General features: G+C 57.3%; 1 protein-coding gene across 1 annotated transcript in view; it reads right to left on the bottom strand.

The window, feature by feature from the left end:
• Positions 1-14,564, bottom strand: part of PEPD (peptidase D) — a 108,663-nt gene extending 94,099 nt beyond the window's left edge. The window contains exons 1-3 of the mRNA XM_004765202.3: positions 14,434-14,564; positions 8,095-8,278; positions 5,959-6,086 (exon numbers count right to left, since the gene is read on the bottom strand). Of these exons, the coding sequence (XP_004765259.1) occupies positions 5,959-6,086; positions 8,095-8,278; positions 14,434-14,450 (329 nt within the window). The 5' untranslated portion in view covers positions 14,451-14,564. The remainder of the gene's footprint in view (positions 1-5,958; positions 6,087-8,094; positions 8,279-14,433) is intronic.
• Between the last annotated feature and the right edge of the window lie 1,631 nt (positions 14,565-16,195).

The raw sequence follows: 16,195 nt of genomic DNA, 5'->3' as shown, positions 1-16,195 counted from the left end.
TGCTTATTTTTCATGTTTGGGGGCTAATTATAGTAAAAATAATTTAAACATCACCTGAAGGGCTAAGCCAGCCACCAGCGGCTCAGCAGCCAGGATCTGGCAGGGTTGATCCAAGGAAGGGGCAACACGCCCACGAGAGCCTACAGAACCAGCAGGAGAGGTCACAGGGCACAGATAGACCCACCAAGAGCCAGGCTGGTGGCAACCACGTGGAGGGCTTGCACCCCGCCCTGCGTGGAGTCTGGGGTCCAGCAGGGGAGCTCATGCCAGATCCCACCATACGGGAGACCCAGACAAAGCCACTGGACCAGGGAAGAGCAGGTCAGAGGGGAAGCCGGCCCCAGCTCAAAAATCCTCCCTATGAAGGGAAGAGACAGCTCTGTCAGGAGAGAGGAGAGAGCGCCCCACTCAAAGGTGTCTGTGCCTTCGCCATGAGCAGCTGGGCCAAGCATGACTTAGAGGAGGTCTTTCCCGGAACTCAGGGTCAGGGTCGACACAGTGAGTAGCAGCCCCTGTGCAGGGCCTCCTGTGGGAAGGAGACATTAAAGGAATGCGTGTGGTACGCACACCACAGAGCCCTCGAGAATATGAAATTGCCAAGCACAGGTCCTGCCGGCCAACTGCCCACCTGTGTGCGGTTAATGAATAAATAAGAGGACCAAATTACAGCAGTCACCATCAATTTCCAGCAGCCAGAGTCTGCCTTCAGCAGCACACAGCACCACTGCCTCTCATTCCGCTCCCGGCACAACGCCGCGCTCACTCTAGAACAGAGGTCGGCAACCACTTCGGGAACCAAGGCCCTGGTCAGAGCAACACAGATCTTTCAAAAGCAACGCAGGTGACTGACCCTGACGACCACGCCCATGAGGGAGGGGGCATGGGGGGGGAGCACCAGGGCTCAGGAGGCCAGAGGAAGGAGGCCTGTGGTCAGCAGAGCCAGAGCCCCGGGAGCAGGGCTGAGGATGCCGGCACCTGCCCCGCTAGGGAGGCCAGGATCCTCCAGAACCTCCAGCAGGAGGACCCAAAGGGACTCCCTTGGCCCTCCTCAGGAAGGCCTGCCCCTTCCTTGGCGCCCCACCAGCCCTCCCTGCAGACAGAGGGAGCCAGGGCGAGGCCACGGGCAGCTGAGGCAGCCTGGTCTGGGGTACCTGGACACATACATGCACACGTGCACACGGAGTGCCAGACCATACACAACACCGCATCCCACTCTGCACCCCACGTACCCGCTCTACACACACACTCCACGCCACGTGCACACCCTACGCCCAACACACACACACCATACATGTACCCACACTACACCCGGCATGCATGCTGGTGCACACTCAGGTGCACACACACACATACACCAGCTCAGGGCCTCAGCCCCAGAGAAACTCACTCCTGGGCAGTGCCCTCATTAGGATAAGCACGCTCCTCCCAGCAAAGCCCACCACATCAGGCATCCCATCTCATATTTTGAGCCCACAGTCTCAGTCAGGGATAAGGGCAGAACATAGTCAAGATGCAAAGGTTCTAGGAGGTTCCCCCAACTTGGCGCAAATTCACTCACCCTCTATGGGCTCTGAAGCCGCCCCGTACTGAGACTCAGAGACAATTCCCTGCCCACTCCCAGGAGCCCAGGCACCCCAGTAGCCAAAGCTGCCATCAGCTGAGCCGGATTCTAACAAAAAATGACGGGAAGCACTCACATCCAAAGGCACCAGACTTTTGCAAGCAGATTCCAAATGAAAACAAATTAGGAGCTACCACACTCCTGCCCCAAAAAAGGCCCCGGGTGAGGAACAGGCCCCCCAGCGTCCGCTGCCCTGACAACAGAGGCCTGCCCTTTACGCAGGAAGTGGCAGGTCTAGTGATGGGAGTGCTGTTTCCCCAGACGACTTTGGATTGCGGTATCTGCCAGATGGATTTTCAAAAGCCATCAGATAGAGACTCAAAAGGAAGCTGAGGAGCTGAAGGTCAAATGTTCAGTCTGGTGGGTTTTGATTGCAAAGGCCAGGTAATCCCACCAGCCTCGCTCCCTAGCCCTATTGATCACGAGAATGTCTGGGAACAGCCACACGCAATCAGATCTGGCAACTCCCCAACTCTAGCCCTAGACAACCAACCCCTTCGCCACTGCCCCTCTGTAACCGAGCCTTCTCTCCTAAAGGCTCGGGACACGGGGACCAGGAGAAGGACATACCGGAGCAGAGGAAGGAAAGGTCTGCCCAGGTGGCCACAGTGGGGAGCCAGGTCTGCAGGAGGCCAGGGTCCAGCTCTCTGCTGTGCAGCCGGAAGGGACCGACCTGCTCATTCTGGCCTGCCCAGCACGGAGCCTCTCCAAAGGGGAGACCCACACTGCAGACCCTTCTCTACACTCAGAGGTCACGCAAGCCTTTAGGTCCGCACTTACACAATCAGCTGGCTCAGCAAAAGCAGGGCCAGACTAAAGGAGAACTTTTTTTGGTGGAGATTTATTTATTTATTTGAGAGAGAGAGAGAGAGAGAGAGAGAGAGTGTGTGTGTGTGTGTGCACGAGCAGGGGAAGGGGGACAGAGAGAGAGAATCTCAAGCAGATTGCCCACTCAGCACAGAGCGTGACACAGGGTTCCGTCTTACCACCCTGAGATCATGACCTGAGCCGAAACCAGGAGTCAGACGCTCAACTGAGCCGCCCAGGTGCCCCTGGAGGAAAACTTGTAAGAGCGGCCCTGAAAACCAGCCACTGTCAAAGCACAGAATAGTATTCCTGTATTACTGAGGATTGCGCTTCAGAAGAGCCAACTGCTAACAGCTGTTCCCTGACCAATCAGGTCCTGGGTTTTAAACACTCCAGTCAAGTGCCATTTGGCTCCCCAGATGGTGGCTGTGGGGAAACATGGTGAGATTTGCTCAGATTTTCCCACTGGATGGTGGAGTCCCCAAGGCAGGGAAAGGCCTCTCCGCCCACAGCCCTGGAGGAAGTCCACTCTCCAGGACAGGCACTCCCGACCTGACACAAGACAAAGCAGCAGACAGAGGGAAGATGCGCTTGGAGCCTCCCCACACCATCTGCAGGTAGAAAGTCCAGCAAGGCCCTGCTCAGACCCTCTCCTATCCCTCTACCCATGCCACATGGAGCCCCTCTTTGGCTGCTGTGGAGCCCCTCTGCCCGCAGGACTGGCACCCTCAGAGCCAGCAGACAGGGCCACGGGGCAGCTCAGATGGCAGCCAGGTCAAAACCACGGGTGCTGCCCATGCTCTGGAGCCCCAGCTATTTCTGGAACGTGCCACTAGCAAGCAGGGCAGAGACCACAGCTCTATGATCACCGAGCGTGCAGGAAGGGCTCTGGAAGAATTCTCTTATGGAGACCAGACCTATATACTCTCACCAGGAAACTCCTCATCACAGCTGTACCAGTTACCAGGGTTTTGGGGCAAACCATACTGACATTCTTCATGTTTGAGGACTCAAAAGGTCCAGACTTGGAACAGAGCCCAGAAAGGACAGCTTATTTCTGCTCTAAGAGGTCTGGGACCTCAGCAAGAGGAATCAAAGGCTGGGGCTTGGAGTCACCTACTCTGGTGGGTGGTCTGGCTGTCAGCTGGGCCCCTGCTCCCATCCACGAGGTCCCCCTACATGGGCAAGTGTGGGCTTCCTCACAGTATGGCAGCTGGGTTCAGGGACAGGTGTCCCATGAGCAAGAATCAGGGGTCTAGGGGCACCTGAGTGGCTCAGTAGGTTAAGCCTCTGCCTTCAGCTCAGGTCATGATCTCAGGGTCCTGGGATCGAGCCCCACCTAAGTCTTCTCAGCAGGGGGCCTATTTCCCCCTCCTCCTCTCTGCCTGCTTCTCTGCCTACTTATGATCTCTCTCTCCCTCTCTCTCGGTCAAATAAATAAATAAAAACTTAAAAAAATAAAAAAGAATCAGGGTTCTAGCCACAGGATGACCCTGCCACATTCATGCATCAAGTCACCAAGTCCCAACCCAGGGAGAGCGGTGGGGGTTGGGGGGAGTCTACCTCTCCATCGGGAATGGCCACAAATGTTGCTGGGGCCATTTTTGGACATTACAAGCTGCCTGTCCCTGGCATCTTTACCACCACCTTTCAGTGTCACAGAGTGAGCCATCCCTGCAGTGCCCATCACTATGATGACAGCCCCGGTGGTGCCTCACAAGCAGCCTTGTCACTGTCCCACAGATAAGGAACCAGAGGTCCCAACAGTGACAAGAGCTTCTCTGGGAAGAGGCCATGCCCCGCCAGCCAGCCAGCCTCCAGCAAGACTGACCCATGTGACCTGCACAGGCCATGCCACCATCCTGAACCTGTGCCTCTTTAAAGCAGAGAAGCCATAAGGATTCAACCAGGAAGATGATAAAGGCTGACCGTCAGGGCTACCACAGGACGGGGGGCAAGAGCTGGGGGGGATGAAACCACCCTATGAGCACCCATATCTTCAGGCCTGCAGGAGAAGGGTCCCAGAAAAATGCACTGAGGAGGGCCTGCCAGGGCCAAGCCTGAGGCCAGTGTCTCTGCAGGTAAAAGACTCCACGGTAAAGTGGGCAGAGAGGGCAGGAGGACAGAGCAGACACCTGCGGTGACCAGCCTCCCATTCTGCACCCCACTTCTTACCCTTACCCAGGGCTGGGTGGTGTGGAGCCTCTGGGGGCTCTCACTGGGCTCACCTTGTCCAACACACCGCCCCGTCCCTCAGGAAGAAGGCAGCACAACCTTCTAGTGTTCGCCCTCACGCAGGCATGAAGGCTGTGGAGACCTGCTCATTACAGCAGGGACCTGTTTCATCCACCTGCCCCAGGGCCTCTGAGAAGGCCAAAACCTAGGTGCCCAGCATGCCCTCCAATGGCCAGCTGGGTCAGGCATGCCCACTTCCCACCCTCCTTCCCCAGGGCCAAACAGGAAAACACACCCAGGGGAAGCACAGCCCACTTCTCTTCTGCTGTCAGTTCTGCTTCAAGCTGTCTTCACGGTGAAGCCGATGGCCCATGGCCGGAAGGCCTCAAAGCAGAACTGTTATCACCTTGTGAGCCTGAACCCCTTGCCCCAAGACAACAGAAGAGGTACCTCTCAGGCCAACAAAGGGGGCTCTGGAGTTTGCACTCAAGGGATCGGTGGGGGAGGCCCTAGTCTGGCCCTCTGCACGGAATAGGTCCCTAAAGTAGCCACAGGCCCTGGTAAGGGGGGCTGAGGGACTCCAGGCAGCAAGGGCTGCAATTTAGACATTAGCCCGGAAGAATCATTCTCCAGGCAGAAATGACACGCCGAAGGTGAGGAACATTTACCAGGATCCCAAGGGCCTCGAGCAGCCGTGGTTAAATATGGCTTCTGCCTAGGCACGTCGCAGCAGGCAGGATGGCTCCCATGAGGGGCAGACACGGCCAAGAGCCCTGGAGCTGGCAGGTGCAGTGGACGATGGGGAGGATGCCTCCAAGCACATCCCAGGCCCCCCATGCCACACTCCTCCCACAGCACAATCCTAGAGCCACCGTCCTGTCTCACAGGTAAGATGAATGAGGCAGGACATCCTGAGACAGAGCCAGAAACAGGCACACAGCACGCATCCAGCAATGCCCCATGAGAGATGGGCCTTGGAGGAGGGTCCCAGGCTGCCCTCTTTGACCCAAGCCAAACCCCATGACACCCAAGGTGGGGCCACCTGCCGCTGATGCCACGCAGGAGGGATGGCCCACTGGGACCAAAGCCTCTGGCATTTTGACAAAGCTGTGAATCCAAAATTTCAAGATTAACAAATCTTGAAATTTTTTGTGTGTGTGTGTACCCCCACACAAACATGACCATAATCTGTGGCTGCGGCTCTGACCCTCTGCCCCTGAGCAGGCGGTCAATGGACGCCATCACAGACATGGCCCCACCTACCCCTTCTCCTTCCCTCCTTGCCCCCACAAGCCACGCCCCCCCCCACTCTCAATGGTCAGCAGGCCCAGTTACAGGCCCGGATTGCTCCTTACTTTCCCATCCAGGTGGCATAGCTGGCAGGAAGCCTGGGCACAAACAGGGTCGACTTCCCAGTGCCGACATCAATCGTGCCGTAGCAGCCTGGATCGGTGACACCGAATGCCCAGTGAAAGAAAGACTCCTGTGATGGGAACAAGGACCTTGATTACCGGGTCAGCAGAACAAAAACATGAGGCACAAGGAGAGAGACTGGGTGTCAGACCAAGCACCCGAGTCAGCTCAAGCCCCCTAGCTCTCAAAGCCTGCCTCCCAGCCTCATCTAGTTCCCCACCTGTGCACTCTGCCTCCCCCACCCCATGCCAGCAGTGGGCTGTCCATCAACCCCTTCCAGGATTTGGCGTGGGGCAGCCTGGCTGGCTCCTCCCACCCTGCTCTGAGCCTCCTCTGAGGATGCCCGGTCCAGCGTGTGCCCAAGCCCCACCCACAACCCCCTCTCTGCCCACACCCTTTAGGCCCCTGGCTGGGCACCCCAGGGCACACTAGGACAGGGGTGCCCATGCAAACCACAGGCCCAGCACAGCCCTACCTGAGCCTCTCTGCTGCCCCCATACCCGAAGGTAGGCAAGACACCACCTTGACTTAGACACCCAGGCCAGACATCTGCATGGAAATGGATTCTTCCATTTAGAACTTCTTCCTTCCTTCTCCCACCCCTGGGGCAGCTGATGACTTCAGTGTTTAGCAATAAACACTGAGCTCAAATAATCTTATAAAGGTATGAAGCGGAGGAGGATCTCTTCTAAAATTAACCTTGCATAACAGCAGTAAGGCAGCCAAGGGCTGAATTTAGGAGATCGCTTTTTAAACCACAGAATACGTAAACTTCGGGAAGCATCAAGACTAGTCAGAAAAGACTTACTGAGACCTCCACATCTCTAGAAGCCAGGGGACTATAAGCTTGCAGCTGCAAGAATGTGGCATAGGGAAACTTTCCAGGGGGAGCCACTTTCGGCAAAATTCACTGCAATCACTCTCAGCAGCTGACAGCCCGTTTGTGCCCTATGGGGGATGACAACACAGCCCTCTGTGGAGGCCACATCTTGCTGCCCCTCCACAGTTGGGTCCCCTTCACATTTCCCTGCCTCCTCCTGGCCTGGATGCCAGACGGCCATGTCCCCGAGGCTCTGCTGCCCCCAAGGAGGATACAGAATTCCCAGGGTAGAACCCCACCAGCTCTGGGCATGGCAGGGAGCAGAGCCCTATCCTTAGAGTCCAGAGTTGGGATTCTAAATAATGCCAGCTCCCCCTCTGGCAATGCCGGCTCCTCTCTGAGGCTCGGTTTCACCATCTGTAAAGTGGGTGCAGAGCTGGGATCAATGAGAGTGGAGCCAGCTCAGGGCCTCTCTGGTTTTCTGGGTGAGTTCCTCTGTTGAGGGTCCTTGCTCCTGCTCCTGGAAACTGAATGATGCCTACGATTCTCAGCCAAGGCCACCACATCTGGGCTGGCTTCTAGCAGCTAAGCCACCCTCTACCACACAGGGTTCCAGAACCTCAAGGCATCCCTAGTCTACTTCCCGGGCAAGGACACTGAAGCCCAGGGAGGGTCACAGAGACAACAATGGCCAAGCTGGGATGAATGTGAGGGCCTCCCACTCCTGCCCAGCACCCCATTCCCATGTCTCCTCCCGGTCCGCTGCGGCCCGTGTCTTCCCTGCTGCAGGCAGAATCTGGCCCCAGGAAGTCAGGCCTTCCCATCTGCACCTCTGCCCAGCCCACCCCCTTACCACTCACTCCTGTGGACACCACCCCCCAAGCCTGCAACACCCACTCTCAAACGCACTCGTGAGAATTCATCCTGGCCTTCAGAGCCCATTCCAAATACCGCCTCTTCCATGAAGACTTCCTGCCTGCTTGCTCCCCCAGGAATGTCATTTTTCTGTATTCTGACTAAGAGCTGAGACTGGCTGGCATCAGCTCCTCCCCCATCCACAGCTAGGAGGGCTCTACCCCTCCAGAGTCAGGGCTCCCCAGGTGCCAGGCCTTGACCTGCCCTCTGAGAGCCTCTCCAGGGTCCCCTTGCGGGTAAAGCTTCCCAAGGCCCACCAAGTCCGATGCTGGGGGAGGGTGGACAGACCACCAGAGGCCTGGGGCGCAGCTGAAGGTGCAGGAAGGCAGGAAGGCAGGCTCACCTGGCGGAAGAGGATGCCGGTGTCAGTGCAGTAGCGCTGGGTGTCCTCCCCGCCCTGCAGCAGCACGACGGCGCCGGCCTGCACGGCCGGGTTCTTGCGCAGCCGCTCACACAGGCGTTGCCTGTTCAGGGCGAAGAGCGCCAGGGGCACCTTCAGGGTCTCATTCCCCAGCCAGAACGAGGGTCTGCAAAGACATAAGCAAAAGTCGCCACATGGGCTCCTGTTAGCACCACCAAGCCCATCCACCGCCTGTAGCCTGAGGTGACCAGAGGGCCAAGCCTGCTGGGGGACCCCCCTCATCCAAGCTCAACCTGCTTGGCCCAGAAATAGCCCCTCCCTGGGCTGCCAGGGCCTCGTAGACCCCACTCTCCTCAACTGTCCCCAAGCCCTGGACCCAGAGTGGGGATGACAGAAAGCTGCTTCTGCTTCACCAGTGGGCAAGTCAGGCCCCTGGAGGGAAAGCCTGCAATGGTCTCAAGGAACTTACCATCCATGCAAGAAGGATCTGTGATCTTTGATCTGGCCCAGACAACATGGGATCCCTGCCCTCGAGCCTACATGATGCTGTCTTCTCTCAGACCCGGCAGCCCAGGACAGGACACCTAGTATCAGGACCTGAAGCGAGTCTGTGCTAAGGGGACCATGGTGAGATGGACCAGGCAGTGGCAGCCATAGGAGTGCCGTCCTAGAGGACAGATGTCACCGGAGAGCAGGTGGGCATCTCTCCCCACCCCAGTCTCCTTTACACCAAGAAAACAGCTTACCGGGCACCCACCCCCCAAGGCCTGCCTGCTTCCGCACCCTGCATCCCATGTCTATTCCCAGGTCGCTCCAGCATCACGGTTCACTCCTCACCTCCAACGGACAGGAACCTCACCCTCATAATAAACAAAAATGCTTTCCTTGACTGCCACACACTTCCAGGAGTTGATTTCTCACTACCCTTTAAGAAAGTAATCTCTGCAGAGTCGCTCAAGCCTGATGTTCTGGAGTCCCAGCAGCCCATGCTCTCCTCAATCGCCACCTTGCGCTTCGGCCCACCCCTTCCCGCACTTGAGCCCCTGCCAGGCCCCAGTGACCCCCACACTCCCCATCCACACTGGCTTCCCACTCCTCACCCAGCCTCTGGGCACCGAGGACCCTAGGGACCACTCTTTCCACAGCCCCCAGCCATGCTCAGGCTCCCTCCCTCCTGAGCGCCTCCTCCAGCTGGGGGATCCCCATCTCCGGCCTGGACAATCACAGGGAACCCTCCAGGATCTCTTTGGTCCTAGCTTCCCCCCACAACCTCTTCTGTACCCACCTAGAAGGACCCATTACAATGCAGATCTGTGCATACCCTCCCCTGCCTGCTGCCCTCAGCTGTCAAGTGCACTTGGAAGACAGCTACCGGGCACTGAGGGGATCTAACCTTTGCCTGCAGGGGCATCCCAGCTCTTTATCTACGTCTCTGCAGAAATGGCCGCTCTCCCCAGACGCTTACCAGTACTCTGTCCCAACCTTATCCCCTGTTCCCTTCACTCCGCTCTAGGGCACACAGTACTGCATAACATCATTTATTACCTGCTCCTGCTTCCCCCAGGGAAAATGTAACCTTAGGAGGGCAGGGACCTCACCTCCTGTCAAGCAGGCCCCCGGGCTCTCCGGTCAGGCCCCCCAGCACTTCAATAAGGCTCCAGGTGATTCAGCCACTGGGAGGCAGGGCAGGAGACCAGAGGGTGGAGGGACCACAGGGAATCCATTCCTTGCTCCCTCCCTGGTGGAACCTGGAACCTGACAGCTGGTGGACCCACCCCTCAGGGCCACAGCTCCCAGGCCTCCCTTCTCCCAGCACCGCCTTCACTGGCTCCTGGCCAGCTTGCTGCCTCTTCTCTCCGAGGTCCCCTGAACCTGCCCGCAGCACTGTAAACTGACCGTGCGGTAAACTCTCATCACCCCTTCAAGTGAGGCTCTGGCAGGTCCCTGGCCGAAGTGACACAAACACCTTCTAACGTAGACACAGCCTGTGTTCGCTGGTGCTCACTGCAGGGGCTGCCTCCGCACACAAGACTGTCAAGCCCACGGACACAGATCTGGTTCTGCTCTGGTCACTGCTGCCCCGGTGCCTAGCACTCTGCTCGGCACATGGCATGTACTGGATAAATACTTGCTGAGTGGACAACTGTCACAATGTGGGGTCACCCACACAGCTGTGCTGGCCAGAAATTGCCACATCAGCTCCAGTGCAGCAGGAAGCTGAACCCTGGGGCCCAGCCTGGCCAGAAAGGGTGGACGGCTCACACACACCCCATGTACATCTGTGGGACCAGAACGCCCGGGTCCCTGGACATGGGCTGCCACTCACCCTCCCAGAGAGGCTGGACAGGGGCCAGCACTCCCTTGGGGCTGGGCCCCTTTTCTGCTGCGCTCAGCTCCAAAGATCAAAGGGCAGAGGTGGCAGCTCATAAACATGCCTGCGTCCCTGCGTCCAGCTGGCCGTGTACGCAGGAACCGAAAGTGCAGCCCCCAGCATCCCCGCGGTTTTCCCCTCACTCAGCAAAGTCCATGGAGGGGGTGGCCCGGGGAGAACCTTGTCACCGCACACTCCCCAGGGGTGGAGGGGCCAAGGCACCACAGCAGGTGGCTCTGGCCAAACCTGCCAGATGCCTGCAGACTCCGTAGCCAACTGGCTGCAAGGGCCCGATTCCAACCCGCACCCACCCCTAGCCCTGCCCACCTCGCCCCCCACCACTCCTCACCCCTCTCCCTGACCCTCTCTCCTTAAACACACCAGACACCAGCTCCCCCGGCCTGCCACCATGCCCCCACTAGGATGGCTCTCACAAGGGCTGGGCTTCCACTTGTCCAGAACCTTCTGAGAGGCCTCCATGTCTCAGGGCACCTGGACTGTGACCTTCTGGCCCACGGGCCAAGCAGCCCAGATCAAAACAGGAAACTTGCTAAGAATCCTCTCTGAGAGTGTCAGCCACTACCATGAAGAAAATCTGCCCTACTGCCCAGGCCCCTGTGGGCTCAGCCACAACACAGAAGAGCAGTGCAGGCAGGCCGATGAGCTGCGGTCACTCCTTATGGCAGGGCACCCCCAGAATCAAGGTTCATAGAGATGCACCCTTTGATTTCTCCTGGTGTAAGCCAATCCTGTGAGAAAAGATTGGGCCCAGAGCCAGTGAAAGTGACTTCCTGCAAGCTCAGCAGAAGCAGCACCAATAAAACATCTCCACCTGCTTTCCACTGGGCTCGCCGACATCCAGAATGTAGAAGGCAAAAGCCAGGTCATCCCCAAGTGCCGGCATAAATAAGGCAATGGCCGAGGAAGACAGCAGGGGCTGGCAGACCGGCTCTGGGCACCAGGGAGACCCAGAGCTCAAGCTCCAGCCCCCCGTCCCACCCCAAAGCCAGCCCAGCCCTACAAACCGCCAGGGCCCAGGCAGCAGCTGGTGACCGGGAGAGGGGCTGGCCTCAGGGAAAGTGTGATGTTGCTGCCCCTGCAATCCATTCCTGTCCCCCCCAAACCAGGGCTGAGCAACCCCTCCTCTCCTATGGTCACATGCAGGGCTCGCACCCAAGGCCCGTGGGAATTCACACATAGAACTGAGGGATTCCATCTACTTGGATGGGAAAAAATGATATTTTTATGGGCTCGAACCTTCATCCCAATATGCATTTTCCGATTCACAGTATCAACAATGTATGAACCTGTCACCAAGAACAATCACAGGCATTTTCCTATCAGGTTACTGATGTCACAGTAGCTCAAAATGTCACTCTTGTTCACCACTGCTTCAAAACTAAGGTGGTTATTAAGCCTGCTGCTTTTATAACTTAATGGGTTAATAACATCTATCACAATACTGTAAATTTACTAACATTTTGATAACTGTATTTTAATACAATCGGTTTTCCTTGTAATCCTCCATGTTTTCTTTTATGCATTTAAAAGCATCATGTTGAGACGGGGCCCAGGCCTCCCCAATACACAAGGGGTCCATGGCACAGACAAGGACGAGGTCCCTGCACCAGAATGTGATGCCGCTTCTAGAGGGGGCCCCGCTGCTAAGCTCCCAGCAAGAAAGGCCAGCTGAGCACCTCCTGCTTCCTCACCCTCAGCCTCCGGGTTGGGCCAGGCATCAAACCCACTAGCTGACTATCAGCAAGGGCAACCCACTCACTCTGGCTGGAAGGGTCGGGGGTGCGGGGGCGCTAAGCACACACAGAGACAGAGAGAAAGACAACCATATGGAGTCAGGACCAAGCCTGGAAAGGGGCTGGAGAGGGCAAAGGGGCACTCAGCGGCCAGCCTGACTCTAACAGACCCACCCTTACCCATCCACCAGGGTCGGCCTGACACCTCTTCCCCAGGAGCACAAGGTTCACATCAGGGTGGGGACAGGCTCTGATCCTGAACTTGACTCCTCACTTTACTTTCTCTCCCGAAAAACGCTGACTTTATTATGACCTATGACCCAACGGGTTCACACCCAGGGCAGTTCACCTGCATTTCCTTGTTGGCAAAGACCCTTTGTGGAGCAGTTCCCTGGGAGCCTTTCAGTTAAAAAATAAAAAAATAAATAAATAAAAATTAAAAGAGTTTCCTCATCCTATGCAGAATTCTGTCCCCCTCGCCACCCACATCTCCAATAGTGTAGTGTACCTCTCCAAGAATTCTGTCACTCTGTGTCTCCTCCTCTTGCCTCCCCCCTTGGCTCCAGAGGATCAACTTTGCTGGAAGAACCGTCCTTCCAGGATTTGAGCCAGGTCCAGGCTCACCCCAATCCAAACAAGGAGCCTGGCTCCTCTGTGCCTTCAGGAGAGCAGGAGGCCAGTATGGAGCCCTGAACCCAAATGAAGCCCCTGGAACTCTCTGTGACCACCTGGCTGGCCCAGATATAAAGACAACAGACCTTTATCTGGGCACTGGCCTATACCTCTTGCTCTCTCTGCCCCTTTCCAGGCTTGGTCCTGACTCCAAATGGCTGTCTTTCTCTCTGTCTCTGCCTGAGGGGCACCCAAGGACTGGCACACATGTCATCCAGGAATTGAAGTCTACCCACACTCTCCCCTGAGCTCAGGATCCATGCCCTTCCATGGAGCACACCAAGACCAGAGGCAGACAGGTGGACGGCATGCGCCGTGTGTGCTTCTGCCCCAGTGGCCTGTGAGCACCTAAGGGTAGGCCGAGTACTGATCCTGAAATACAGCAGGTGCCCGCTAAAGGTTTGATCTCTATGTCCTAAGCTCTCTCAACCCTGTTCTGTTTCCAATCTTCCCACCTCCCCAAAAGAGAAATGCAGTCAGCCCACTGCTTCCATCATTCTAATCCCAGTCCCCAGCCTGGCATCTGGAGCAGTGCCCCTCTCTACCACTTTCCCTCCTAGCCCCCAGCACCACCATGCCCATAAGTCATACCCATCACTGGGCCTTCCCTTGAACTCACACACAACCCAGGGAAGCAACTGTCCAAAGAGCACGTCTGATTAGATTAAAACCCGTGGATGGCTTCAGCCCCTCGGGACAAAGTCTGGACAAGTCAACTGGAACACCACACCCTCCAGCACAAGGATGCACCCCACTCTCCCCCATCCCCAGCACAGTCTTAACTCTCAACCTTTGTCACTCACTCTTTGCTCAGATGTTCCCTCCTCCAGGGCACTTTCCCCAACGCTTCGGTGAACCCATCTGTCCACACTTCCTGCCACCCAAACTATTCACCCATTCTTTCATGCAGCAGGACTCTGGAAGTGCCTACTGTGTGCAAGGCACTTACCAGTGAGGCCCAGGAGTGAACGAGAGAAAGACCCTGACCTTATATCCCAAATGAGAAGACAAGAAACAAGTAAAATAACAGCACTATATAGTTTATCAGATGGTGATAACGACTACAAAACGTAGGACAGGTACAGAGGGAAGGCTTCTCTGAGGTGACGTTTGGGCCCTGAAGGAAGTGGGGAAGTGCCCCGCTGGGGAAGGGATTCCGAGCCCTTCTCAGAAACCGCCTCCTCCGGGGAGCGCTCCTTCCCCGGCAACCAGCAACGCGTCTGCCCATCTGAGAGGCGTGGCCGTGAACGCGCCTGCAGGTCCGAGCCCCCACCTCGGCCACGCGCGCGGGTGGGGCCTGAGCGCCAGGATGGCCCCGAGGACCACCGGGCAGCGGAGAGGGGAGCTCAGCTGCCCCTGACTCGGAGCGCGCTCGGATGCCCGCCCCACGCTACGAAGCGCGCTGCCCGCGGCCACACAGCACGACCAGCCGGGCCGCGGGCCGCCGGCAGGGGCTATCAGCCCGGAGACCCAGGCCCCCTCTCCGCGCCCCGGCCAACGGCCAGGGACGCGAGCAGCACTCACCCGGTGGCCGCCGCCATGTTCGCCCAGAGCCCGCGTCACGTGAAGTGAGGCATCAGCTGAGCCCGGCCGGGTCCCCATTGCGGGAGGCGGGGGCGGGGCGGGGCCGGACGCCCATGCCCCGCCCCCTCTCGCGTCCAACTCGGCGAGGACCGGAGGCCCGAGTCAGGGACAGAGGCCTTCCACAGTAAGGGGGTTTCCCCAGGCCTTGGAGACCTCCTCTCAACCCTGCTCCCTGGGGAGGAAACCCAGGGCGGGGGATGGGGAGAGCCTTTGACCCAATCTAGGGGCGGGGCAGCTGTAGCTGAGGAAGGGAAATGACTTGAGCAAAGGCCGGGGCTATCGGAGTAACCAAAAAGTTCAGTGTCCAGGAGAGAGGTGTGGGAGTGAGAGGTAAGACCTCAGAGGGAAGTAAGGGTCAGCTCCTGCAGGGCCTCCGGTATGTGACTGGGAAGTTAAGTCCTGTAGGATCTTTCCAAGGTTCCTCAACTGCAGGATGGAGGACGACCTGGAGGCAGGGGGGTGGAGGGGGTGGGGGGGGGTGGCGTGAGGAGGCGTGGGGAGAAGGGCACACATGGAGGGCACAGTTCAGGAGGGAGAATCTGCCAGAAGCTGTCCCTCCTTTCCTTTCCTGAGCACTGCTGTTGGGTGCAGGTTCCTCCAAAGAGTTGGAGGAAGGAGTATCAGGGAGGGAGATTGGGAAGCAGGTGTTCCAAGGGAGCAACCTGGGCTGCGGTTGTTTTAGAATATGGGGCGCCTGGGTGGCTCAGTGGGTTAAGCCTCTGCTTTTGGCTCAGGTCATGATCCCAGAGTCCTGGGATCCAGCCCCACATCAGGCTCTCTGCTCAGCAGGGAGCCTGCTTCCCTCCTATCTCTCTCTGCCTGCCTCTCTGTCTACTTGTGAGTGCTCTCTGTCAAATAAATAAATAAAATCTTAAAAAAAAAAATGATAGTAATACTAACAACTATTGGCAACAGGTATGGAGCACTCCCTGTGATCCCGTCCTTTGCAGATGTTAGCTCATTGAATCCTCACAACAGCTCTGTGTGGGAGGCTCTGTCCTTAAGGCCATTTTACAGATGGGGAAACTGAGGCCTAGAGAGGTGGGTAACTCACCTGAGTTCACACAAGGAGCCAAGTTTATGCAGTGGCACCCCTGACTAGTTACCTGTGCTGGCTTTGTGAAGGAAAGGGGCCCAGGACTAGGGGTGGGGGCGCCCCTGAGGTCCTGGGTCACATGAGGGTGTGCAGATGTGCAAGGACAGGAGGTAGGACCCAGCCCATGCTCATGGGGATCCCGATCCCAGTCCCCAGCTGTTTCGAAGCTGGAGGTAACTTCTGGTTGAAGGGCATGGGTTTGGGGATACCTCTTGCTTCTTTGTCAAAGACAAGGATGTAGGTCACTGTGGCCAGGCTGGGAGGCACCAGAGGCTATGAGATGGAGAAACAGCTGTGATGTGTTCCCACAATACTGAGAAGATAGCCAACCCCTTACACAGGGGAAGGAACCAAGCCGGACCATAAGCAGAGTGGGGGACCCAGCATGGCCACTTTGAATCCCTGCACCATCCCTGGGTTCGTCATCTGTCGTGTGAGATCTAATGACACCACCCCGTGGGGCTGCTGTAGTGTGTCAGGAGCAAACATCTGGGCACCTTTAGCCCGTGGCATAGCCAAAAGAGGTGCCAAAGGCACGAGGAGGAAGGTGGCACCTCCAAATAGCCCTTCACCCCTCCCTGACCCAGTTAAGGTAGAGGAGAGGTG

The sequence above is a fragment of the Mustela putorius genome, unplaced genomic scaffold, assembly GCF_011764305.1.
Source record: "Mustela putorius furo isolate JIRA1106 unplaced genomic scaffold, ASM1176430v1.1 tig00000174_pilon_pilon_pilon, whole genome shotgun sequence".
In the NCBI taxonomy this organism is placed as follows: Eukaryota; Metazoa; Chordata; class Mammalia; order Carnivora; family Mustelidae; genus Mustela; species Mustela putorius.
Note: the sequence above shows the minus strand (reverse complement) of the source record. Positions and strands in the feature narration are given on the sequence as shown.